This window comes from Hemitrygon akajei, chromosome 10 (genome assembly GCF_048418815.1).
Source record: "Hemitrygon akajei chromosome 10, sHemAka1.3, whole genome shotgun sequence".
Lineage (NCBI taxonomy): Eukaryota > Metazoa > Chordata > Chondrichthyes > Myliobatiformes > Dasyatidae > Hemitrygon > Hemitrygon akajei.
Window position 1 is genome coordinate 132,427,034 of NC_133133.1, and position 25,499 is coordinate 132,452,532.

The window sequence follows — 25,499 nt, forward strand, 5'->3', positions numbered from 1 at the left end:
ATGTTAATTATCCAGATCTGTGATAGTAGAGAAGTTTGTGTTTATTATCAACACGTTTTACAAGTATTCACAGGGGAACAATAAACAGCATACTCTTTAAATTACAGTTAATATTAATAATCATCTAATTAGCATTCACAGTATAAATAGTGCTTCCAAAATACATATTTTGTGTGAGTGTTGAATAGATTATTTGTTCTTCTGGAACAAGGTAAGCAGAGCAGATACTACAGCATCAGCACTCTCATACCAACAGCTCAGTAGTATCAGTGCAAACTTTGATGATTTTATATTAAAGAAATATAGTCACTGTCTCTTAAATCCCTTCTTCGTTCTCCAGTAAACAACCTGCCCTCAGGCTAAGTCTAAGAGATGTAGGCTTTCTATGAGAACATCTCCAGTTGGAAGCAACTGCACAGTAAATCTAAGTAAATGTGGATTCTCAAATTTCTCATTGGCTTACAGACTCCTACTTTTGTAAAATAGGGATCCGTGCTGGTGGAGATGTTCTGTGTAACCAATAAGGCACATGGCAGAGCTCAGTACTGCTGCTGAGGCATGGTGTGTTGAAGGGGGAGAGACAAATACAATAGTTTTTCCATGAGACTCGAGCCATTTGTAAACTCTGTTTGCAGATGATGGGACAGCCGTGAAGTGGTTCTCCTATGAAATCCTTACAAGCTCTTTTGACTTTGCTCATTTTGCACGATTGTCCAATTTCTATTCAGCTGCTTATTACCCACTCCTCTGCACTTCAGTTTCACTGAAGTCAATGGAAGAATGAAGGATAAGGAGTGATTGAAACAGCGTTGTCCATCTACACAGTCCCCTGAAGCCAAGTATGTTAGATAGCACAGACCCATGCATTGATCAGTATGTCTGTAACTAAGAGGAAAGCCTCATTTTTTACACAAAATGGAATGAACGAGCCGTGCATCCCTTTACTGATATCACTGTGTCATTCCTGACCTTTGCAGAGTGGTATCCCTGCCGGAGAGTGGATTGTGATGTAACTGCAAGCTGTGGCTCAGATAGGTCAGGATATCCGGTGTGTATCTGCGTGCCAGGCTGGAGTGAATCAGAGACCGGATGTTATGGTAAGTCTGCACCGTACACACAGATCACAGATACCATTTTCAGACTGGATATGGATGCACAGCAGCAGGAAGCTGGAAATTGTACCATTAATATCATTGATGGCTTGGCTGACTATCTCAGCTGTGAACTCAGAAATTCATTTGAGTCCAAATCCTTCCCTATGCCTTTAGCCATCATGTTCTACAGAGCAGAAAGATGAAAACTTTAGTCTACAGTACTATTAACATCCCTTTCTTTAGTTACCTCGATTTTATCATCAGCTACCTCCGGACTTCATCAAACATGCCGTATTTATTCCAATCTAGTCACGTACACTTGCTGTTCCCTTGTTCATTAGTAGTGTATAGTGTTACATTAATCATGATCTATTCTACTGTTTTGAATATTGTTGCCCAGCCTTCAGAGGCTTTGTGTGCAGACAATTACAATCATTTACTGCTCTCTGGTTGAAGACATTTGCAACTTAGACTTGAACATCTGGAGCAAAACACAAGTTTTCATTTTGATTTTTCTCCCCTCAGTCTCAAAGACATTCGTCTTGTGTGTCCACCAATTACAATTAGTCTACTTTTATTATCAATTTTCAGGCTAGAGTACTGTAACTGAGGGAAAACTGCATTTCAAGGAGATGTAAAACTGAATCTTCATCTGTGCTTTCAGACGGATGTTAGACCCTATGATTTCTATTTGAAGAACCACAGAGGGGACTTATCCAGTTCCCCTAATGCAACTGGACATCAATGAGAAAGTTGTATATTCCAACATTTGCTCCATGCGGGTGTAATTTGGTTGTTTGGTGAGGAGCTGTGAATAGAGTTGAATGTTATCCCCACTTCTGACCTTGTGAGGGCTGGAAGATCATTGAAAAAGCAACTGAAGGCAGTTGGCTTAGGTCACTCTCAATCATCAGCAAAATGTTGGAAAATGGGCCATAAGGAGCTCTGGGCAGTGTCCATCCTATCTTCAGCTGCTTCTTTAATGAACTTCCATCTATCATAAATTCAGAGGCAGGCAAAGCTATTCAAAACTTCTCAGTAAACAACCAGATTATGCCTGCATGCAGCAAGATTAGGACGATATATAGGTTTGGGTTGATATGTGGCTGGTAACATTTGCCCAAATAGTACCAGACAACGGCAATCTCGACCAAGATAAGATCTAACTTTCACATTCAATGACATTTACCATTGTTGAGCCTCCCACTAATAATATATTGGGGTCACCATTGATCAGATATTTCATTAGACTGGTTACATAGATCCTATTGTCCTGATGCTCAGAGCCTTTCCACCAGCTAGAAGCCACAGGTCTGGAATGTGATGGAATTGAAGCAGTAATTAGCCTGAAAGGATTGGTTCTACTTTTGGCGAACAGGACACAGATGGGCAATTTTACACATTGCTGGGTGTTGTAATTTACCTCTTATCAGGATGGGTCTGTCTTGAGTCAGACTGGAACCTGTAACTATCTGGCAGGATGAGAGATGTTGCCATCAAGCAGAAGCTGACACCTGATTGCCTGGAAAATCTTTCTGAAGCTCATCAAGGTCTCATACCAGAGAAACCATCTACTCATCTATTCATCTCTCTTTCTGCCTTCTTGCCCAGACATTAGGAACATGGTGCAGACTGTAACTGCCAATGTCACAGGATCCAACATCACACTGATGTGGGTGGTCAATCCACTTCCAGGAATTGTGATCCTCAACTATCGAATCATCGCCAATTGCACAAACCACTCCGGTGGGGTCCAGCAGATTCAGAGCTCCCAGCCTGCAGACGCAGCCACTTTAGTTTTAACAGGTAAGGTGTTCCAGATCCAGTCTCAACCTGTAGCCATTGCTTACGTCAATGAGGCCTTCCTTCAATAAATCTGCTACAGGAACCAAGCCTGGGAAACTTGCAGAAATCACATTCAGTAATGGGGCTTCAATTTCCCCTGTGAGTTTCCTTTACCTGCCAGAAATGAACTTTTCTGGAATTTTTGATGATGCAATCCCTTCCTGGATAAAATCAGGCAGACAGTATCGACAAATGGAGTGTTCAGCTGATGAACTTGCCAAGTTAGGTATGCTTTCCACACTACTGTCATCATAAGAAAAGCTGTAGTGGAGATTGAGGTTTTGGCTTGGTGGTGTGTGCTGTGCTCTTTAGGAACTGGGGAAGTGAGTCGGGTGTGGTGGTTTAGACATAGAGTGGGGTAGCTGAAAGTCAGTTTTGGTGTTGTGATGTGATATTGTAGGGGTAGACGTAGGTAGTGCGAACAGAAGGGTGTGAGGCTGTTGAAGGTGGGTGGTTAGGTGGACTGTTATAGGAGTTATTGAGATGAGGTTGTGTAGGGGAAGCAGTGGGAGTGGTTTTGTGGGAATGTGGGTGGTGTAGTTGAAATGGAGATAATGTCAGGGTGGTGTGATGTGGTATAGAGCTAGACTGGGCTACATGGGGACTGGTGCTGTAGGGTAGAGTTATAATATCATAGGAGCAGAATTGGGCCATTAGGCCATTTGGCCCATCGAGCCTGCTCAGCAAAGTTGTTGGCAAGACTAGGATAGGTCCCAGCTTGATTTTAATTATGTATGCACAATTTCAAGCAAGGAGACAATTTATGTTTCCATTATGAATTAAAACACGGGAGGCCATCTAGAATATCGAGCTCTATGTCTGTTCTTAGAACAATCCTAGATCCCCACTTATTCCCCTGACCTGTCAATGATGTGATATCATACGGTAACATGGAGTAGTCACATTACTATTTTCTCATCTAGCTTCTACTTTTGCAATTTGTTTGTGTTGGCCATCAGGGGCATTAGAAAATGGTTTCTAGTAATTATCTATATCTGATTAGCTCAGTATATGGTTGGATGAGGTAGAGGAAGTGGGGCTGGTTGCTTTTATTGAGATGGGGGGTAAGGGAGGTAGAGCTGGGTGGGATGCGGTTGGACATAACTGGGTGATGTAGTAGTACATTGGTGGATGATGGAGATGGGACTGTTGTGGGAAATAATGTGGTGGTGTAGGAGAGTGGAGACGGGAAACAGTGAAGTGGGTCAGAATATGGTAAGGGGGGTGATGTGTGAGAGAAGGGCTGGAGGAGGGTGATTGTGGTGTGGAGGGGTGTGTGTGAGTGGGAGAAAGATGAATCCATGGCTGAAATAAGTAAAGGACTTGAATTTGGAGAAATGTGTTGCCTGGTTTTGAGTTTGAGACAGAAACCTGCTAGAAATGAAGTAGGATACAGCAGGGAATTCCGGCCCCAGAGACAGAATATTTAATCACAAACAAGAGAAAATCTGTAGATGCTGGAAATCCAAGTGACGCACACAAAATGCTGAGAGGAACTCAGCAGGCCAGGCAGCATCACTGAGACCTGTCAGCAAGACTGGAGATAAAAAGATGAGGAGTACAGTTGAAAGGTTTCAAAGGTACATTTAGTGTCAGAGAAATGTATGCAACATACATCCTGAAATGCTTTTTTCTCACAACCATCCACGAAAACAGAAGGGTGCCCCAAAGAATGAATGACAGTTAAATGTTAGAACCCCAGAGTCACCCCCAGTTCCCCTCCCTCCCGCACGTAAGCAGCAGCAAGCAACGACCCCCCCACCCCCACCAGCAAAAAAAATCATCGGCACCCACCACTGAGCATTCAAGCGTGCGGCAAAGCAACAGTAGAGTCACAGACTTGCAGTTTCCCGAAGACTACTCATTCACCTGGTATCTCCTAATAAGGGAGAAAGAGGTGTCTCTGTCACACAGCGAGACATAACAAACAGCGCACATGTTTACGATGTTAAAAGTCCGTTGCATCGCTTTTTCCGAGCTCTGTGCCCAAAGATCTCAGGTCTCCAGGCACACAGCCACAGATCTTCCAACTCCCACGACACACCGATCTGCTGGGACACCGACCTTCGATCCTCCCGTCTCCAGAGCCACGAGATCTCGGCCCTCCAATGGTGAGCTGAGCTCTTAGGCCGCGTCTTTGGCATGTCAAGTAACGGCCAGTCATGAAACCCCACAAAGCAGGTCCCATTCCTGCAAAGGGCATGTAACTCCAGATCAGGGTCTTCAAAAGAATCCTGAAAGGGAAAAAGGGAGATATTCAAGATGGAAGTGGGTGGGGGAGAGAGGGAGAAACGCAAGGTGATAGGTGAAACCAGTGGGGGTGGAGGTGAAGTAAAGAGCTGGGAAGTTGGTTGGTGAGAGAGATACAGAGCTGGAGAAGGGGGAGTCTGGTAGGAGAGGACTGAAGGCCATGTAAGAGAGAAGAGGGGAGGGGGAGGAGCACCAGAGGGACACAATAAGCAGGCAAAGAGATAAACTGAGAGAGGGAAAGGGGGATGGGGAATAGAGACCAGGGGTGGGGGGGGGGGAGGGGCCAAAGACGGAAGTTCAAGAAATCGATGATCATGCCATCATGTTGTTTATCCATGGCCACCTCTGCTGTTGTGGTGAGGCCACACTCGGGTTGGAGGAACAGCCCCTTATAAAAGCGAGATATCTCAGCGGCCACCCATTTTAATTCCACTTCCCATTCCCATTCTGATATGTGTATCCATGATTCCTTTACTGTCGAGATGAGGCCACACCCAGGTTGGAGGAATAGCACCTTATATTCTATCTGGGTAGTCTCCAACCTGATGGCATAAGCATCGATTTCTCGACAAGGCTGCAAAACTCAACAACTGTACCTCCGTTCATACTCCACCTATATCATTGTGAAATTTGCTCAGGTGCTGGGTTTTCAGAAGTGATTTAATGAAAAGCAGGGAAACACAGAGGTCAATGGAGGAAATAACAGAGCTGAAATGTGAGAGTGATTGTGATAAACAAGAAGGAAGAATCCAGAATTCCAAGGAGATTGGGGGGGTTGAGGAGGCCTCGGGGATGAGGAGGGGAGAGGCTACTTAGCAATTTAAAAATTAAGATGCAGTTTTCAAAATGAAGGCATATACATAAGGGATTTCACATGCTCAGAGATGATTGATAATGTCTGAAGTCAAATAGAGTGGTAGACTGTTTTGGATGACTGTTGATTTAAATAGTATGTGATGTGGGATGGAGCTCGCAGACTATAAATGGCATGAAAATAAAATACGAAAGCTGCAGATACTGGAAGTCTGAAAGACATACAGAAAACAAAGGTCAGACAGCATCCACGGAGAGAGAAATGGTGTTAACGTTTCTTGTTAGAACTGCTAATGGTGTGTTCAATGGAGACACAAAAGACTACAGATGGTGGAATCTGTAACAAGAAACAAAACACTGGAGGAACTCAATGAGTCAGGAAGCATCCATGGACAGTTGCCACAGCAACACACACTGAGAGTCGGAGGGTCCCAACGTGCAACATTGACCGTTCATTTCCCTCCTAGGTGCTGCCAGAAATGCAGAGTTACTCCAGCAGTTTTTAATCTTTGCTGATGGAGTATTGAGTTTTGTGAATCATTGCAATGTGCTCCTGTGATCTGCTTGGTAATTTTTCAGAGGTCAGAGGTTTTCCTGAAAATTATTTTGTGATGTATTTTACAATTTGCTTTGTTAACTTGAATCTCAGGTCTGGGCTCCCTGTCCACATGTACAACTATCATCCAGATAAACATGTCCTCCGATGGCCTGGTGACCTCGCGACCTTTCACCTTCAACATCCACTCTGGTGAGCCTCATAGTTCTCTCTCATTTGACATTCAATTGGAAATTATTTTATTATTATCACATTTACTGAGATCCAGTGAAAATCTTTTGTTTGCAGTCAGATCACACCATACATAGGTACACTGGAGTAATACAATGCCAGGGAAATGTGTTACAGTTACAGAGAAAGTGTAGTGATGGCCACTAAATAAAATGCAAGGGTCATGACAAGGTAGATTGTTAGTTCAAGATTGTATCATTATTGTGCAAGAGGTCTGTTGAAGAGTCTTACTTCAGTGGAATAGACACTGTCCCCGAGTCTGGTGCTGTGTGTTTTCAGCTTCAGTGTCTTCTGTCCAGTGGGAGGGACCGTGGAGAGAACATTAGAGGTGAGGGGGCCCTGTTTGCAACAGAACAGTTGTCATGAAAGCTGTGATGCATCTGGAGAGCTGAGCTCTCTGAAATTCAAGCTGCAACTTGCTTCAAAACAGGTTTGGGCACAGAAGATAGAAAAAAAGTGAATCAGTACAGCAGCTGATGAAGACTTCCCTAAGTTATTTTGTAAGATTCATATTGAAAAATAGACAGATGATCTCTGAAACCTCCTTCAAGATCCAATTTACATTTGAAAAGGGATCTGTAGAATTTAGGATGTGATCAACTCTCATTATGACAGCCAGAAGAACATTAGCTGAATAAAAACTGAATTATGAGACATTCTTAGAGCACAGAAACAGGTTCTATAACCCTCTGAGTCCATGCTGACCATCGAACGATAATTTCCGTTAGCTGTGCACTTCAGACAAGAAACCCAGGAAAATAGGAGCAAGAATCCAAAACTCATCCCCTCATCATTCAATATAATAGCCTGTCTCTCTCCCTCTCGCCCCCACTCACTTACTCACTCACACACTCAGTCTCTCTCTCTCTCTCTCATTCTAACACACTCTCTCTCTCTCTCTCTTCCCCTCTATCTCCAACTATATCCCTCACACTATGCCCCACACTATCTCTCACACTTTCTATGTCTTGCTGTCTCTCACATTCTCTCTATCTCTTTCCTTCATTACCTCCCATTCTATCTCTATCATTCACTTTCCCCATAACTCTCTCTTTGATTGCATGTATAAAAGCAGATATGAAGCCAACAGACAGGAACAAGGGGATCACGGGAGGCATCTGAGACCAGTGAGCAATGTAGAGGGTATTTTTTTTCACCTTATCTGCCCGGTGGCAAACTAACAGCCATTGAATTGAAGCTGATTTTGCTTTTGACTTGCTCTCACCAACTTACTACCAGCATTAAATAAATTAACCAGATAGAGTGTTAAAAACATGGGGTTTGAAAGATGTGACATTGTTTTAGTGGAATATCGATGAAAATTAAAATTGACCCCAACATGCCCCTGCTTTTCAGATGTGGATGAATGTCTGCGGAACAATGGCGGCTGCTCCCAGCTCTGTGTGAACACGGTGGGCAGTTACCACTGTGACTGTCACCCAGGGTACACCCTGAGTCCCGGAAACAGATCAACGTGCTCAGGTTTGAACTTTTACATTTTATCCTTGAACTCACTCCAAATATCTTCCATTTTTAAAAGCAAATCTTGAGATTCTACATTGACATGTTCTCATCTATACGTTAAAAAAAATGGGAGCCAGTCTAGGTTACTCAGCCCTATGAACCTGTTCCATCAGTCAATGTCATCTTCTACCTCACTGCTGTAAACTATACCCCATGATACACTTTGAGTCTCAAAATCTCTCCATCTCATTCTTAAATATAATCCCATCATCTGACAGAAAATCCCACCGTCTCACTGAAGAAATTTCACTTCATCTCAGTCCAGAATGTTATGCCCATTTCCTTATACTGTGACCCCTGGTTCTAGACGTGCCATTTAGGGGAAACCTCCTCACAGTTGTAGCCTAACAGAACTGTGTAGACTTTGATGAAGTGAGATTGCTACTGAAGAGGCAGAAAATTCTCATATCCATGACATTTGTCAATTTCTACAATTGGGCCTCATTACATCTCTGAGCTATTGGAATTACTCTACAGGACACACAGTGGACGAGTCACACAGACAGAAATTATAACCAGGTCCACTCTCCTCTTCCACCTTCCCTCCACCTCTGATTGGTTATTTATCTACTCTTTTCAGATGTCAACGAGTGTGCAGATCCGGCACTTAATCAGTGTGACAGCAATGCTCAGTGTCTGAACTCGATGGGTTCCTACCACTGTAAGTGCAAATCCTATTACAGAGGGAACGGGACACACTGTGAAGGTGAGTAACAGAACAGGAACCTCAGCCTCCTTACCCATGATATATCAGATGTCATTCATGACGATTGATTAGGGAGCTTTTCTCTCTAATGTTGGATGGAAAGGCTGTTCTATTTAAATGCTGATGATCATTGTGTGAATAACTGTAAACCAGTGGGGTATAGGAAAGGACAAAAATGAATTCATGCTTATTCAGTGATGCATGTTGTATTTTTTTGGTTTCAGGTTGCTTTTGCCCACCAGAAATTATCCCAGGAACTGTGGATCTGCAGGCTCTTTCAAGGAATCCCTGTCCCTGTGTAGCTGGTTTCATCATGTCCAATAATTTCCACCACTACTACCAGCATAGTGCAGACATGTACTGGTTCTTCAACTTGGTCCAGGTGTCTAACTCCACTCACCTGTACACAGGTAACACTCTTTCCAGAGATAAAACAACAATCATAACAGATACATCATCCAATAACCAGAGAGCAGATGCTGGGTAGGGAAGGAATAGCTAGCTCCAAAATCCATATTGGGATTGGGATTGAGTCACATATTCCATACTCAGCCATCCACTTCAAAATATTGCCTTTGGTCTTGTGATGTCAGTCATCGCAATCAGTCACTATGTGGTTGCTGTAGTACACACAGTTGTTGAAGCTATGGAAACTGTTCTCCCATTCCCTAGTCTCACTTATTTGAGGGAGCAAACATAATAGTCTCTGAGAAAAGAAAATCAAACTTTGATTATTCCTCACAGGAATGTCTATTGGATTTATCTTTAAATCATTGAGGAAGGATCATTCAGGAAGTATATTGCAAATTTAGCAGTAACTAGATTGAGACATGGACAGCACGTTTATGAGAGCTTGCTCTAATCCAGCTGGTTTACCAGTTGTGGAATCATTAATAAGATACAGGGGACTTCATGGACGCATGTCAAATCCAAGAAATAGTGCAGCTCCTCTCAGTGTCTTCTCACAGAGAGACCCAACTGGTTACATTTAGAAATTTTATAGACATCTCACTGACTGACAACATGCTGCGACGTAATTTTGTAAACTTTAAATCTCTTTTCACTCTTGTGTACATTCCTGAGGGAATAAATAAGGATTCTAGCAAGATGTTGCAGTATTGTTTTCTTGCGAATCATCCGGGTAATGAAAGTGGTAATGTGTGAGGAGTGTTTGATGACTCTGGGTCTGTACTCACTGGGGATCTTATTGAAGCCTATCCAATATTAAAAGGCCTTGATAAAGTGGAAGTGAAGAGAATATTTCCTATAATGGGGGATCCGATGATCAGAGGGGACTGCCTCAGAATGTAAAGACATCCCTTTAGAACAGAGATGAGGAGGAATTTCTTTAGTTAGAGGGTGGTGAATTTGTGGAATTCATTGCCACATATGACTGTGGAGGCCAAGTCACTGGGTATTTTTAAAGCAGAGTTTGATAGGCTCTTGAATAGTAAGGGTGTTTATGAGAAGGCAGGAGAATTAGGTTTTGAGGGACAATAAATCAGCCATGATAGAATAGCATAGCAGACTTGATGGGCCAAATACTCTAATTCTGCACCTATGTTTTATGGTCCTATGGCTTATGGACAAGCTGATGGGTGAACTCAGGTCAGGGTGCACCTCTGAAGGAAAATGGACATTTAACATTTCGGGTCAAAACCTGTCACCTGTGTAAAAATTGGAGAAGACAGGTAGCCAGCATGAATAGGTGTGGGGACTAGAGGAGCAAGGGCTGGAAAGTGATAGGTGGATCTAGTGGAGGACACTTGTCAGAAGTGGTCTGATGAGAGAGGGAATAGGTTGAGGTTAATGGTATCTACACTGTAGCATCATTTTTTATAGTTCCATCCACAACATAATCAATGTGATTGAAAGAGTGAATTAACCAGGATGTAGTCCCAGTGTGGGTCAATAAGACCAAACAAATAACAGTATAGATGGGCCAATAGGTCTGTCTCTGTGCTGTGGTGCTCTATGACTGTATAAGGATTTTTACATTACATTGATATTAATGCTGTAAAATTCAGGGAGTTGTTGCAGTTGTAATTTAGGAAACAAGACATTCCAATTACACACAGGCAAAAACCACAAACAGTACTGTGATAGTGGCTAGTCTGCTTGCTGGGAGATAATTACAGCTGAAGGCTCTGGGAGATCTCAGTTCTTAGTTGGAAAATATCTGAGAGACAAGACAAGACTTGATTCAATATTCCTCAGGGAAGATGGGAAGAGCACCTAGCAACTTTCAGTCCCCCACCAATTTACTGACAATTCAGCGCCACATCAGTACTGCATGATGTTCCAGGCTGGGAAATATTCTCAAGACTCCGAAGGATAACTTGAATCCAGATCATTTTTATTCGGAGGGTAGAAAGCACAATATGAGACAGGTGCACCTTTACAAATTAAAAGGATATTGTAGTACTGAGCATGTCTGAAACCGTGTGTCAGCTGTTGTTGAGAAACAGTGCAGCAACTGACCAGGGCACATGTTTTACCCTCAGGAATCCGATTCAGGGTGGACTTGTTGACTGTGACGTTCCAGGAAGATCACATTTCCTTTGGCTGTGGACTGAATCCTGATGAAAACGTGCGATTCACGTTGACTGAGGAAGACGTAGACATCAGCACATTTCGTGTCTCCAACTGCACTAACGTGTGGGTCCATTTCCATTCTGGTCCACACACACCAAGCACAAAGTTCAACATTTATTATGAAATGGGTGAGTTCTGCCTCAGTTTATTCTCACTTCTTCTTATCACATTATCATCAAAGCCTCACAATTGTGAATCACAGCTTCTCCGGGTTAAGCAAAATCCTTCACTCTCAGTACTGCTCCAATAAACCCTTTCTGCAGTATTTCCAAAGACATGACCTTCTTCAAATTCGATATCCAGAACTGGATATAATAATTAGAGGTTTCCAGAATTTTAAATTGATATCCTGGTTTTTGTACTTATTTCAATGTCAATGTAGTCTCTAGCAAATTCTTTTTTAGATTATTGAATTGCTTACCCACCTTTAAAGATCTCCATATGCAGATACTGAGGAATCTGTACCTGTTTTCTCTATAAAGTATTACTATTTAATTTTTTTCCCTTCCATAAACTACATCAGTTCACAGCTCTCCGAATTCATTCCTGTCCCTTGTGTTTATCCATTTCAGCTCTAAGCCTTCCTAAAGTCCATTACTGTGCTCTTCATTATTCATCAAGTCTTATGTTAGCTTCACATCTAGATTTGTGCAATCTTCATCTGTGTCATTAATATAAAATAAATGATCTATGTTTACTGTCTCATCCATGGGAATCCCTATTCTGAATTACCTCTGAGAATCAAACAATCATCATTTCTTTCTCTAGCTCCGGATCAGCATCAGGTTTAATATCACTGACAGAGGGAGTGAACTTTGATGTTATGCAGCAGCAGTATATTGCAATACTGTACATAATAATATAAGCTGTGAATTGAAGTAGTGTGCATGGGTTAGGTGTCCATTCAGAAATCGGGTGGCAGAGGGGAAGAAGCTGCTCCTGAATCATGAGTGTGTGCTTTTAGGCTCCTGTACCTTTTCCCTGATGGTAGCATGAGAACAAGGCATATCCTTGGTGATGGGAGTTCTTAACGATGAATGTCACCTATTTGAGCATTGCACCTTGAAGATATCCTGGATGCTGGGGAGGCTTGTGCCCTTTTAAGAGCTGACTGAGTTTACAACTTTCTGCATCTTATTCCAACCCTGTGCAGTGCCCCACCCATGACAGATGGTGATGTAGCCAGTTAGAATGCTCTCTATGGTATAGCTGTAAAAATTTGTGAGTGTTTTCGGTGACAAGCCAAATTTCCTCAAACACCTAATGAAATATAGTCACTGTCATGCTTTTTTCGTAACTGCATGAATATGTTGGGCCCAGGATAGATCCTTAGAGATGTTATCACCCAGGAACTTGAAATTGCTCACTCTTTTCACTCTTTCCACTTCTGATCCCTCATGAGGACTCCTTCATCTTACCCTTTCTGAAGTCCTTGGCCTTACTTACGTTGAGTGCAAGGTTGTTGCTGCGACACCACTCAACAAGCTGATATAACTCACTCCTGTACGCCTTCTCGTCACCATCTGAAATTCTGCCAACAACAGTTGTATCATTAGCAAATTTATCTGTGGCATTTGAGCTGAGCCTTACCACAGTCATGGGTGTAGAGAGGGTAGAGCAGTGGGCTCAGCACTCATCCTTGAGGTGCAGCGGTGTTGATTATCAACGAGGTAAAGGTGCTAGTTCCGATCCTCACAGACTGTGGTCTTCCAGCGAGGAAGTCTAAGATCCATTTGCAGAGAGAAGTACAGAGGCCCAGGTTCTGAACCTTGGGTTCCTCCCCAGGGCCATGGTGCATAAACACAGCACAAGGCACATCTAGCACATATAATTTTGATAACAGAAAAACATTCAGTCAGAAAAAGAAATAATATGACCTAAGTTCCTGAGTGTCATGGCTTGTAGATTGATGGTCATGGGATGTTGTCCTGGAGCTATGTTTCTGCAAGAGCAAGCATGCAGCTGTCCTCGTCATGTACTAGTGCAGCTGCAGAGACACAATCCAGCTTACCTTCCACAACTAAACACTCAAGAGTAGCTCCGACAGGAAGGGACAGCCCCCAACCCAGCATGGAGGCTAGCGCACCTGCCGTACCTCTGCTTTCTTATACACTGCCTACGGTGTCTTCACCCCTGGCCGACTGCAACAGCGGGAGCCACAGTTTGAGTGCTTGGCCCACGCAACAGCCAAGGCACTCTGCTCCCCCACCATATCGGTTCTCCCCCCCCCCCCCCCAATTAATCAGTGAACCTGACTTGCAGTATTCTACACTACCACATCGTATGAAAAGTAATAATAAACCTGATTCTGATTCGGATTCTCATTCTGAAGTCAGATTTGCTCACACGATCCAGTGTGGCATTTAATATCTCGATCTTTAAACAGGGTCAACACAGGATGAAAGATCAGATCCCCCCCCCCCCCCCCACCAACCCACCCCCGGGAAGAAAGTGAGATCTGTGCAAACATGCTGAAAGTTCGCTGATATTTTCAAACACTGAGACAGGCTTTAAATAATAACATTGCAAAAGTAAGGGTCTGGTGTCAGCTGATAAATTGGTGGGATTTGTTAAATCACTTAAAAAAGAAAATGTTGAGGGAGGAAGACAACCAGATTTTCAAATGCTGAGTGGCGAGGGAAATTGCTTCCCGAATGTGAGGATAAAGTAACTTGTGTGTATTATCAACATGCTTTTCAAGTATACACAAGGGAACAATAAATAGAATGATCTTTACATTACAATTTTTATTAATAATCACTGAATTAGCATACAAAGTATAAACATTGCTTCCAAAATACATAATTTATGTGCATGTGTGAGTGTTGAATAGATTGTTTGTTCTTCTGGAAGAAGATAAACAGGACAAGTTTCACAACAACCACACTCCCAGTCCAACAGCTCAGTAGTATCAGTGCAAGTTTTGATGATTTATATTAAAGAAATAACAGGAGGGCAGTCACTGACTCTTAAATTCCTTCTTCATTGTCCAGAAAGCAAACCACCTACTGTCTAAGTCTACGAGGTGTCAACTTTCTATAAGTGCATCTCCAGTTGGAAGCAACTGCATTGCAAGTCTAATTAAGTGCAGATTCTCAATTCTCTCATTGGCTTACAGACTCCTACTTTTGTAAAATAGGAAATCATTCCTGATGTAGAAGTTCTGTGTAACCAATAGAGCACATGGCTGAGCTCAGTATCACTAATGAGGCATGGTCTGTATGAAGGAGGAGAGACACGTTCAGTGGTGTTTCCATGAGACTTGAGCCAGTGGTTCTCAATGGTGGAACAGCTGTGAAGTGGTTCTTCTTCTGAAATCCTTGTAAGCTCTCATGACTTTGCTCATTCTGAATGATTGTCTAATTACTATGCAGTTACTTATTACCCTCCTTTGCACTTACAGTTTCATTGAAGTCAATGGAACAATGAAGGATAAGGAGTGATTGAAACAGTGTTGTCCATTTACACAGCCCCCTGAAGTCAACTAAGTATATTAGAAGGCACAGACTCATGTATTTGTCAGTATGTCAGTAACGGGTAGGGAAGCCTTACTTTTACACAAGATAGAATGAACATCCGATCCATCCCTTTACATCCTCTACATAGCACCATCCAGAGACAGAGAAGCAGTTTCAGCGACAGGTTGCTATCGATGCAATGCTCCTCAGACAGGATGAAGAGGTCAATACTCCCCAATGCCATTAGGCTTTACAATTCAACCGCCAGGAGTAAGATATGTTAAAGTGCCGGGGTTGATTGTATTTAATGTATTTAAGTAAACTACTTAGAACTTTTTTGAAAGCTATTATTAATGCTTTTTGAGAGAGTGATTTAGAGGCATATCATATTTTTACTGAGTTAAGTATTGTATGTAATTAGTTTTGCTACAACAAGTGTATGGGACATTGGAAAAAATGTTGAATTTCCCCATGGGGATGAATAAAGTATCTATCTATCTATCTATCTTTACTGATATCACTGTGTCATTCCTGACCTTTGCAGAGTGGTATCCCTGCCGGAGAGTGGATTGTGATGTAACTGCAACGTGTGGCTCAGATAGGTCAGGATATCCGGTGTGTATCTGCGTGCCAGGCTGGAGTGAATCAGAGACCGGATGTTATGGTAAGTCTGCACCGTACACACAGGTCACAGGTAACATTTTCTGACTGGATATGGATGCACAGCAGCAGGAAGCTGGAAATTGTACTATTGATATCAAGATTCTGCTTGGCTGACTATCTCAGCTGTGATCTCAGAAATTCATTTGGGTCCAAATCCTTCCTAAGCTGTTAGTTACCATGTTGTACTGGGCATTAAGAGGCACTTCAGCCCACCACAACATACCTTCCACATGTGAAGAATAAGGGTGTCACAGTAGTGTAATAGCACAACTTTTTACAGTACTGGAGATCCCGGTTCAATTCCCATCGCTTCCTGTAAAGTGTTTGTATGTTCTCCCTGTGACCACGTGGGTTTCCTCCCACGGTCAAAAGACATACTGGTTGGTAGGTTAATTGGTCATTGTAAATTGTCTTGTGATGAGGCTAGGATTAAATCAGAGATTGCTGAGCAGCACGGCTCAAATGGGCAGAAGTGTCTACTCCCAAGTAGTATCTCAATAAATAAAATAAGTAAATGGCTTCCAGTGACCAACTTATTATGGGACATTGTAGGACAATGGAGAACCCAGAAGTAAGGTCATACTGCCACATAACAAATATGCAAACAGACAGTGCCCAAAGTCAGGGTCAAAGGATCTTCAATGCCTATTTAAGTAAACTGAAGCCACTTGAATAGATCAATCAGGCTGTGTTATACAGTATTTATCATCAGTCACTTCAATTTATTTACTTAAAAGTGAAAATTGAAACTCTCTCACTGATGTGCCTGATCCGTTTTGTTCGGGGACTTTTTGTGCAGGAAGGGGGTTTGTGAGGATGATGTGCCTGATCTATTTTCTTCCTTTTTTTGTGCGGGAGGAGGGATCTGGGAGTCAATGAGTCTGATCTATTTGGTTTGTTTTTTTGTGTGTGGGAGGAAGGATTTGGGGGTTGATGTGCCTGATCCATTTTGCTCAGTTTTAGTGCAGTAGGAGGGATTTGGAAGGTTGGTGTACTTGTTCCATTTTTGTTCATTTTGCTTTTGTGGGGAGGGGGGATTTGGGCTTGATGATCATGCTGCCTTTCTTTTCTTTCTTTGTTTATGACCCAGAGAATTGAAGAATTTCAGAGTTGTATACTTTGATAATAAAATGAACCTTTGAACACACACTTTACTTCACAGAATGGAAGGTTTTTGTACTGTTAACATCCCTTTGTTTAGCTACATCTTGACTTTATCAGCATCTGCCTCTGGTCTTTATCAAACATGCCTTATTTATTCCAAACAAGTCGCCTGCACTTGCCGTTCCCTTGTTCATTAGTAACATGTAGTGATACATTAATCGTAATCTTTATACATCCTATCAGCGCACTGCCTCCTCTCACATCAGAAACAGAAGCAGCAAAAGGCCATTTCACCCTGTATGTCTGGTCTAGCATTCATTATGATTTCAGCCAATCTTTCACCTCAGTGCCACATCCTTATAATAAAACTTGTTCCTGTTGACCTCTGTTTGAATATTTTTACCGAGCCTTCAAATGCTTTGTGTCCAATTATTTACTGTGTCTGGTTGAAGACATTTGCAACTTGAAAGTGAAAATCTGAAGCAAAACACAGTTTTCATTTTGATTTTTCTACCCCAGTCTCAAATATATTCATCTTGTGTATCTACCAATAACAATTAGTCTACTTTTTTATTAAATTCCAGGTCTCCTACATACTAGCATTTAATTCTACAGTACTGATCTGAGGGAAAACTGCACTGTTAGAAATACGATCATTTACAAGAAGGTGTTAAACCGAACCTTCATCTGTGCTTTCAGATGGATGTTATCACCCATGAATCTATTTGAAGAACCACAGAGTGGATTTATCCAGGTTCCTCAAGCAAATGGACATCAGTGGGAAGGTTACACATTCCAACACTTTTCTGCATGTAGGTGTAATTTGGTTGTTAGCTGAGGAGCTGTGAATAGAGTTGAATGTTGTGCATTTATCCCCACATCTGACCTTGTGAGAGTTGGAAGGTCATTGAAGAAGCAACTGAAGGTATTTGGCTTAGGACACTCTCAATAATCAGCCAGGTGAGGCATAAGGAGCTCTGGACATTGTCCTTCCCAACTATGTTCAGCTGCTTCTTCAATGACCTTCCATCTATCATTGGGTCAGTCAGATGTGGGCACAACTGCACAATATTCAATGCTATTCACAACTTCTCAGCAAACAACCAGACTATACCTGCATGCAGCAAGATTAGGATGGCATTTAGGTATGAGTTGATATATCGCTGGTAACATTTGCCCGAATAGTACCAGACAATGGCAATCTCGACCAAGATAAGATCTAACTTATATACCTTTTGCATTCAGTGACATTTACCACTGTCGAGTTTCCCACAATCAATAACTGGGGTCACCACTGACTAGAAATTCAATTGGGCTGGTAACATGGTTGTAAGTGTAGTTCAGATGTAGGACATTCTCAGACTCAAATCCCTTCCATCAGCTAGAAGACACAGGTCTGGAGTGTGATGGATTTGGAGAAGTAATTAGCGTGATTGGATTGGTCCTACTTTTGCTGAACAGAGCTCAGATAGGGAATTTTCCACATTGCTGGGTGTTGTAACTTACCTCTTATTAGGCCAGGTCTGTCTGGAGTCAGATTAGAACCTGTAACCTTCTGCATCAATGAGAGATGTTGCCATCAAGCAAAAGCCGACACTTGGGTTTCCTGGAAAATCTTTCGGAAGGTCAATAAAGTCTCATACCAGAGAAACCATCTACTCACCTGTCTACCTCTCCTTCTGCTTTGCTACCCAGACATTAGGAACATGGTGCAGACTGTAACTGCCAATGTCACAGGATCCAACATCACACTGACGTGGGTGGTCAATCCGCTTCCAGGAATTGTGATCCTCAACTATCGAATCATCGCCAATTGCACAAACCACACCGGTGGGGTCCAGCAGATTCAGAGCTCCCAGCCTGCAAACATGACCACTTTGATTTTAACAGGTAAGGTGACCCAGATCCACTCTCATCCTGTAGCCATTGCTTATGTCAATGAGGCCTTCAGTCCATAAATCTCCTACAGTAAACAAGCCTGGGAAACTTGCAGAAATCATGTTCGGTAAAGGGGCTTCAATTTCCCCTGTGAGTTTCCTTTACTTGCCAGAAATAGTCCTTTATGGAATTGTTTATGATGTGGTCCCTTCCTGGATGTAATTGGACAGTCAGTATTGACAAATGGAGTGTTCAGCTGATGAACTTGCCAAGTTAGATGCTCTTTCCAGATTATTACCATCATGTAACAAGCTGCAGTGGAGATTGGTGCTTTAGTTTGGTAGTGTGTGTTGTGGTGTTTAGGAACAGGGGAATTGAGTGTGGTGTGGTGGTATGAACATAGAGTAGGGTGGTTGAACCTCAGGATTGGAGTTGTGGGTTGGAATGTAGGGGTAGAGATGGGTAGCGTGAACAGAAGGGGGGTGAGCCTATAGAAGTCTGTTGAGTAAGGAAGAATGTTCGATGGTATGGAGGGTTGGTGGTTCAGTGGATTGCTATAGGAGTGTGGTTGTGTAGGGGAAGCAGTGGTGATGTAGGAATGTGAGTTCTGCGTGGTTGTAGTGAGGGGATGGATTAGTCAAAGTGGAGATAGTGTCAGGGTGATGTGATGTGGTGTAGAGCTAGAGTGGGCTAAGTGGGGGGTTTGGTGCTGTAGGGTAGAATGAAATGGTTGAGTGAAGTAGAGAAGGTGAGGATGGTGTCCCTTTATTCAGATGATGGATAAGGGAAGTCAAGCTGCGCAGGAGGTGGTTTGACATATTTGAGTGATGTAGTAGTGCACTGGTGGATGAGTGAGATGGGAAAGAATGTGGAGGTGTAGGAGAATGGAGACAGGGAATAGTGAAGTTGATCAGGGCAAGGTAACTGGAGGGTGATGTGTGAGGGAAGGGCTGGGGAGGGTGATCATGGTGTGTGTGGGGGGAGGGTGTTGTGAATGAGAGAAAAGTGAATACATGGCTGGAAGCCCTGAAGGCGTTGAATTTTGAGGATGACCATGGCCTGGTTTGTAGTTTGAGACAGAAGTTTATTACAAATGAAGCAGGATAAAGGAGTGACTCTCCGTCTCAGTGGCTGGTCACATGCCTCCGAGGCACACTGAGTGTTGGAGCGTCTCAACCCACAACACCGACTGTTCATTTCCCTTCTCGATGCAGCCTGATCCATAGACCTCCAGTAGTTTGTGTTTTTGCTGATAGAATGTTGAATTTCTGGTTCATTATAATGCACCGCCAGAATTTACTTGCTGAATTGAGAAGTTTTCATGGAAATTGTTTTGCATGTATTTTCTGACTTACTTTGTGAATTGAATCTCAGGTCTGGGCTCCCTGTCCATGTGTATGACTATCATCCAGGTAAACACCTCCTCAGATGGCCTGGTGACCTCTCGACCTTTTACCTTCAACATCCACTCCGGTGAGTCTCTCAGTTCTCTCTCATTTGGAGGTTCTCTGCATAATGTATAGATTCAATTGGGAATTATTAACACATTTAATGAGATCCAGTAAAAATATTTTGTTTGCTGTCAGATCACTCCATACATAGATAGGTACAGTGGAGTAGTACAATACCAGGGGAATAAAAACACAATGCAGGATATAGTGTTTATAGTTACAGAGAAAGTGCAGTGAGGGTCGATAAATATGATGCAAGGGCCATGACAAGGTAGATGGTGAGACCTCCCTTTCCCTCCCCCTCCCCTATCTTTCCTAACTATGTCTATCATCTCTCACATGTTCTATGTCTTGCTGTCTCTCACATTCTCTCTATCTCTCTACTTCATTATCTCCCATTCTGTCTCCATCTTTCACTTTTCCCATAACTCTCTCTTTGACCGCACATATAAAAACAGGCGTGAAGCCAACAGACAGGAGCAGTGGGATCAAGGGAGGCATCTGAGACAAGAGTGCAATGTAGAGGGTATTTTTTAACTTAAGCTGCCCAGTGGCAAGCTAACCAGCTATTAAATTTGATTTTGATTTGATCTCACGAGCTTCCTATCAGTGTTAAATAAGTTGAACAGATAGAGTTCTAAAAACACAAACGCAAGGAAATCTGCAAATGCTGGAAATTCAAGCAACACACACAAAATGCTGGTGGAATGCAACAGGCCAGGCAGCATCTGATGCACCATCAATAACTCACTCTGAGACGTAAGAAGCGAGATATCGGCTTTTATTGACTGGAAGAATGAACAACACTACATCCTGGAGAATGAGGCCGGGCTCAGGCCTCAATCGCCTTTATACAGGGGTCTGTGGGAGGAGCCACAGGAGCAGTCAGCAGGGGTCTGTGGGAGGAGCCACAGGAGCAGTCCAGACAGGTATATGTAGTTCACCACAGCATCGATAGGGAGAAGTACAGTTGACGTTTTGGGCCGAGACCGTTTGACAGGACTAACTGAAAGAAGAGATAGTAAGAGACTTGAAAGTGGGAGGGGCAGGGGGAGATCCGAAATGCTAGGAGAAGACAGGAGGGGGAGGGGTGAAGCTAAGTGCCAGAAAGTTGATTGGCAAAAGGGATACAGAGCTGAAGAAGGGAAAGGATCATGGGACAGGAGGCCTAGGGAGAAAGAAAGGGGGAAGAGAGCACCAGAGGGAGACGGAGAGCAGTCAAGTAGTTATTGTGAGAGGGACAGAGAGAGAGAGAGAAAAGAGAGAAAAGAAAAAAAAGGAATTAATTAATTAATAGATACATAGTAAATCAGGGATGGGGTAAGAAGGGGAGGAGGGGCATTAACGGAAGTTAGAGAAATCAATGTTCATGCCATCAGGTTGGAGGCTATCTAGACGGAATATAAGGTGTTGTTCCTCCAACCTGAGTGTGGCTTCATCTTGACAGTAGAGGAGGCCATGAATAGACATATCAGAATAGAACGTGGAATTCATATCCAGCTGTGTATCCCTTTTGCTAAGTAACTTTCCAGCTCTTAGCTTCATCCCTTCCCCTCCTGTCTTCTATCGTTTCGGATCTCCCCCTCTCCCTCTCACTTTCAAGTCTCTTACTATCCCTTCTTTCAGTTAGTCCTGACGAAGGGTCTCAGCCCGAAATGTTGACTGTGCTTCTCCCTATAGATGCTGCCTGGCCTGCTGCGTTCCACCAGCATTTTGAGTTCTAAAAATATGAGGTTTGAAAGATGTGACATTGTTTTAGTGGAATATCAATGAAAATTAAAATTGACTCCAACATGCCCGTGCTTTTCAGATGTGGATGAATGTCTGTGGAACAATGGCGGCTGCTCCCAGCTCTGTGTGAACACGGTGGGCAGTTACCACTGTGACTGTCACCCAGGGTACACCCTGAGACCCGGAAACAGATCAACGTGCACAGGTTTGACCTTTAATATTTTATCCTTGAATCACACCAAATACTATCCTTTTTTAAAAACAAGATTTGTGTTAGTACAACGCCTTTGACCCATGAATGAGTGTACTGTGATGTAGATATCTGGGCAAGCAGCGGTGGAAACTTGGGCTGCCATACAGCTTCAGATACGGAACGTCTGCACTGAGATGCAGAATTCACAATTTAGATTTTTTTAATTGCGCATGCATCAAAGCACACAGTGAAATGCATCATTTATGTTAACAGACAATGCACCTCAGTATGTGCTGGGTAGCACGTAAGCGTCACCACAAATTCATGCCCAACATTGCACGTCCACAACGCTTGGCAGAACAAAGCAGCAACAAAACGCCACCACCAAAACAAGCCCAGTTCCAACCTGCCAGCCACCCACCTGTACACATACACAGTCCTCCAACCACAAGACTCTCGTATGTTGTATCTCCAAAAGATTCAACCAGTTCAAAGAAGACACAGGATTCTGGGAATGCGGGTCTAACTTCATGTTTTCTTTAGGCGAGGTTCGCAAGTTCCATGTAGTAGAGTGATGACATATGCAATCCATGTATTTATAATATAACCAGTAATTAATGATTTAAACAAACAAGAATGCTTAATCACCCTATATATAGATAGATAGATAGATACTTTATTCATCCCCATGGGGAAATTCAACTTTTTTTTCCAATGTCCCATACACTTGTTGTAGCAAAACTAATTACATACAATACTTAACTCAGTAAAAAAATATGATATGCATCTAAATCACTATCTCAAAAAGCATTAATAATAGCTTTTAAAAAGTTCTTAAGTCCTGGCGGTTGAATTGTAAAGCCTAATGGCATTGGGGAGTATTGACCTCTTCATCCTGTCTGAGGAGCATTGCATCGATAGTAACCTGTCGCTGAAACTGCTTCTCTGTCTCTGGATGGTGCTATGTAGAGGATGTTCAGAGTTTTCCATAATTGACCGTAGCCTACTCAGCGCCCTTCGCTCAGCTACCGATGTTAAACTCTCCAGTACTTTGCCCATGACAGAGCCCGCCTTCCTTACCAGCTTATTGAGACGTGAGGCGTCCCTCTTCTTAATGCTTCCTCCCCAACACGCCACCACGAAGAAGAGGGCGCTCTCCACAACTGACCTATAGAACATCTTCAGCATCTCACTACAGACATTGAATGACGCCAACCTTCTAAGGAAGTACAGTCGACTCTGTGCCTTCCTGCACAAGGCATCTGTGTTGGCAGTCCAGTCTAGCTTCCCGTCTAACTGTACTCCCAGATACTTGTAGGTCTTAACCTGCTCCACGCATTCTCCATTAATGATCACTGGCTCCATATGAGGCCTAGATCTCCTAAAGTCCACCACCATCTCCTTGGTCTTGGTGATATTGAGACGCAGGTAGTTTGAGTTGCACCATATCACAAAGTCCTGTATCAGTGTGTGTGTATATATATATATACACAAGATAAATCTAATATTTCTGAAATATTAAATACACAGCACTCCTCCCTGCTTAGCTATAAAGTACAACTCCATTGAAAATGTATTTCAATTATATATACAGCATATTATATTAAGCAACTACTATATACACACATCTACAGCATAGTAAATCTTAAATTGTCCCATTTGGGGCTGAAGCTTTAATCGCAGTGGAGGATTTCTTACTCTTGTGGGATAATGTCTTTCCTGACAAGTGTGATCATTCTGCTTGGCAGGTGAGACATGTGGCTGTGAAACTATTACAAGTTCTTGGGGCTCCTCTGTGTTGGTTGTAGGTGTTGACTCAGAGACTGCAGAAAGTGGTTCTGACAGTGATGGTCACCTTTCTTCTTCTTCCTTTTTCTTCTACTTTGTGCATCTTGATCTTGGGAAGGTTCAATGGAGTGGTCTTTTCTTAATCCTTTACGATCTGATCTCTCCTAGTGGTTTTCTCATCTAGAACATCATCTGATGAATCCTCTGTTTTTGTATCTCCATTGACTCCTTTCCTTTTGGCCTTCCATGCATCCAGCTGGGCTTTGGTCTTTGCATCTACTTTTACAAGCAACTTTTTCTCTCTCACTTGCATACAGAGTAGATTCTAGTTCTGTATACTCACAAAAGCTGAGTGCTTGTAACATTCCTGAAGCTCCTTGAACTCATTTCCAGCTTAAAACCAAGTCAGATTTTGCTAGTAACAATCTGATTAACGTAACAGAAGCTTTCTCAGATACGTTGCCTGCAAAAACTGTTGTAGTCGGACCACTGTTTTCATCACTTTCACAATTCTTCTGAGCAATATGGTCCTTCCTTAGTTCAATATGCTTTCCAACCAGAGGCACAGAGGGTTGCATCAACACCCGTTTGTCCTTTGTGGGGCAATGGTTCACGGTGAACAGCATGGAGACAGCTGTGGCATCATCCAGTGCCTTTCTTCATTCACTTTCAGTTGACTCTATTGCAGAGGATATGGCATGCAAATGATGGATGGATCTTCAATCAAGTTGTACTTGTCTCAGCGACTCACATCCCCACGATGCTGGCCCTCCTGTTTTTACCACATATAGGCTCGAAATGGCTTTGGTTGCTGTGTTTCACTGTTACAAATGTCATTCCTACAGGAATTATCTTTTCTCCACTATATGTTCTTAGCTGGATACCTGCAGGCTTCAGTTCAGTATTTTTGAAATGCCATTCAAACTCATTTTGTGGAATGACTATAATAACTGAACCAGTATCCAATTCCATTTTAATTAATTTGCTGTTCACTTCTAACATAAGCCATATTGCTTGTCTATTGTGAATTTTCACACTGTAAATCTTAAGGCTACTCAGTCCTGTGTCACTCTCTTCATTATCATATTGTTCATCAACAACATGCAGCACCTTTTGAAACTGTGACTTGACTTACCTTTTTCTTTTCCCTGTGCAGTTCACTTATTTTTGTATGCATGACATACTCTTTGTATGTGTCCTATTTTGTTGCATTTTCTGCAAGTTTCACCTTTAAATCTGCATTTGTTTGGTGTATGTGAGACCTTTCCAGAACATTAAGGCAATTTGTTTGGCTGGGCTGGTTTCTGTATAGATGCTGCAATTTTATTCACACTCAATTTCATTCCTAAATGCAACCCAACTGCAACTCTGCCCACAGTTTCCATTTAAACAGCAATTTCAAATGCTCTTTTTAATATAAGTGTGCTTCAGTTAAGGGCCAATTTTGAATGCATCCTTTTAAGATTCTACAATTTAAATGATCTTAGCATCATTGAGCCCATTACAAAATGAAGACAATCTCTTCAATTCAGCAACAAACACTGAAACAGACTCCCTCTCTTTTTGATTTCACTTATTAAATCTAAAGCATTTTGCAATCTACCATGGCTTTGGTTCTA

At 42.5% G+C, this 25,499-nt stretch overlaps 1 protein-coding gene across 1 annotated transcript in view; it reads left to right on the forward strand.

The window, feature by feature from the left end:
• LOC140734027 (uncharacterized) overlaps positions 1-25,499 on the forward strand; it is a 184,067-nt gene that overhangs the window by 45,256 nt on the left and 113,312 nt on the right. The window contains exons 13-23 of the mRNA XM_073057607.1: positions 978-1,097; positions 2,706-2,900; positions 6,652-6,750; positions 8,146-8,271; positions 8,894-9,019; positions 9,244-9,429; positions 11,524-11,742; positions 15,617-15,736; positions 18,535-18,729; positions 20,092-20,190; positions 21,979-22,104. Of these exons, the coding sequence (XP_072913708.1) occupies positions 978-1,097; positions 2,706-2,900; positions 6,652-6,750; positions 8,146-8,271; positions 8,894-9,019; positions 9,244-9,429; positions 11,524-11,742; positions 15,617-15,736; positions 18,535-18,729; positions 20,092-20,190; positions 21,979-22,104 (1,611 nt within the window). The remainder of the gene's footprint in view (positions 1-977; positions 1,098-2,705; positions 2,901-6,651; positions 6,751-8,145; positions 8,272-8,893; positions 9,020-9,243; positions 9,430-11,523; positions 11,743-15,616; positions 15,737-18,534; positions 18,730-20,091; positions 20,191-21,978; positions 22,105-25,499) is intronic.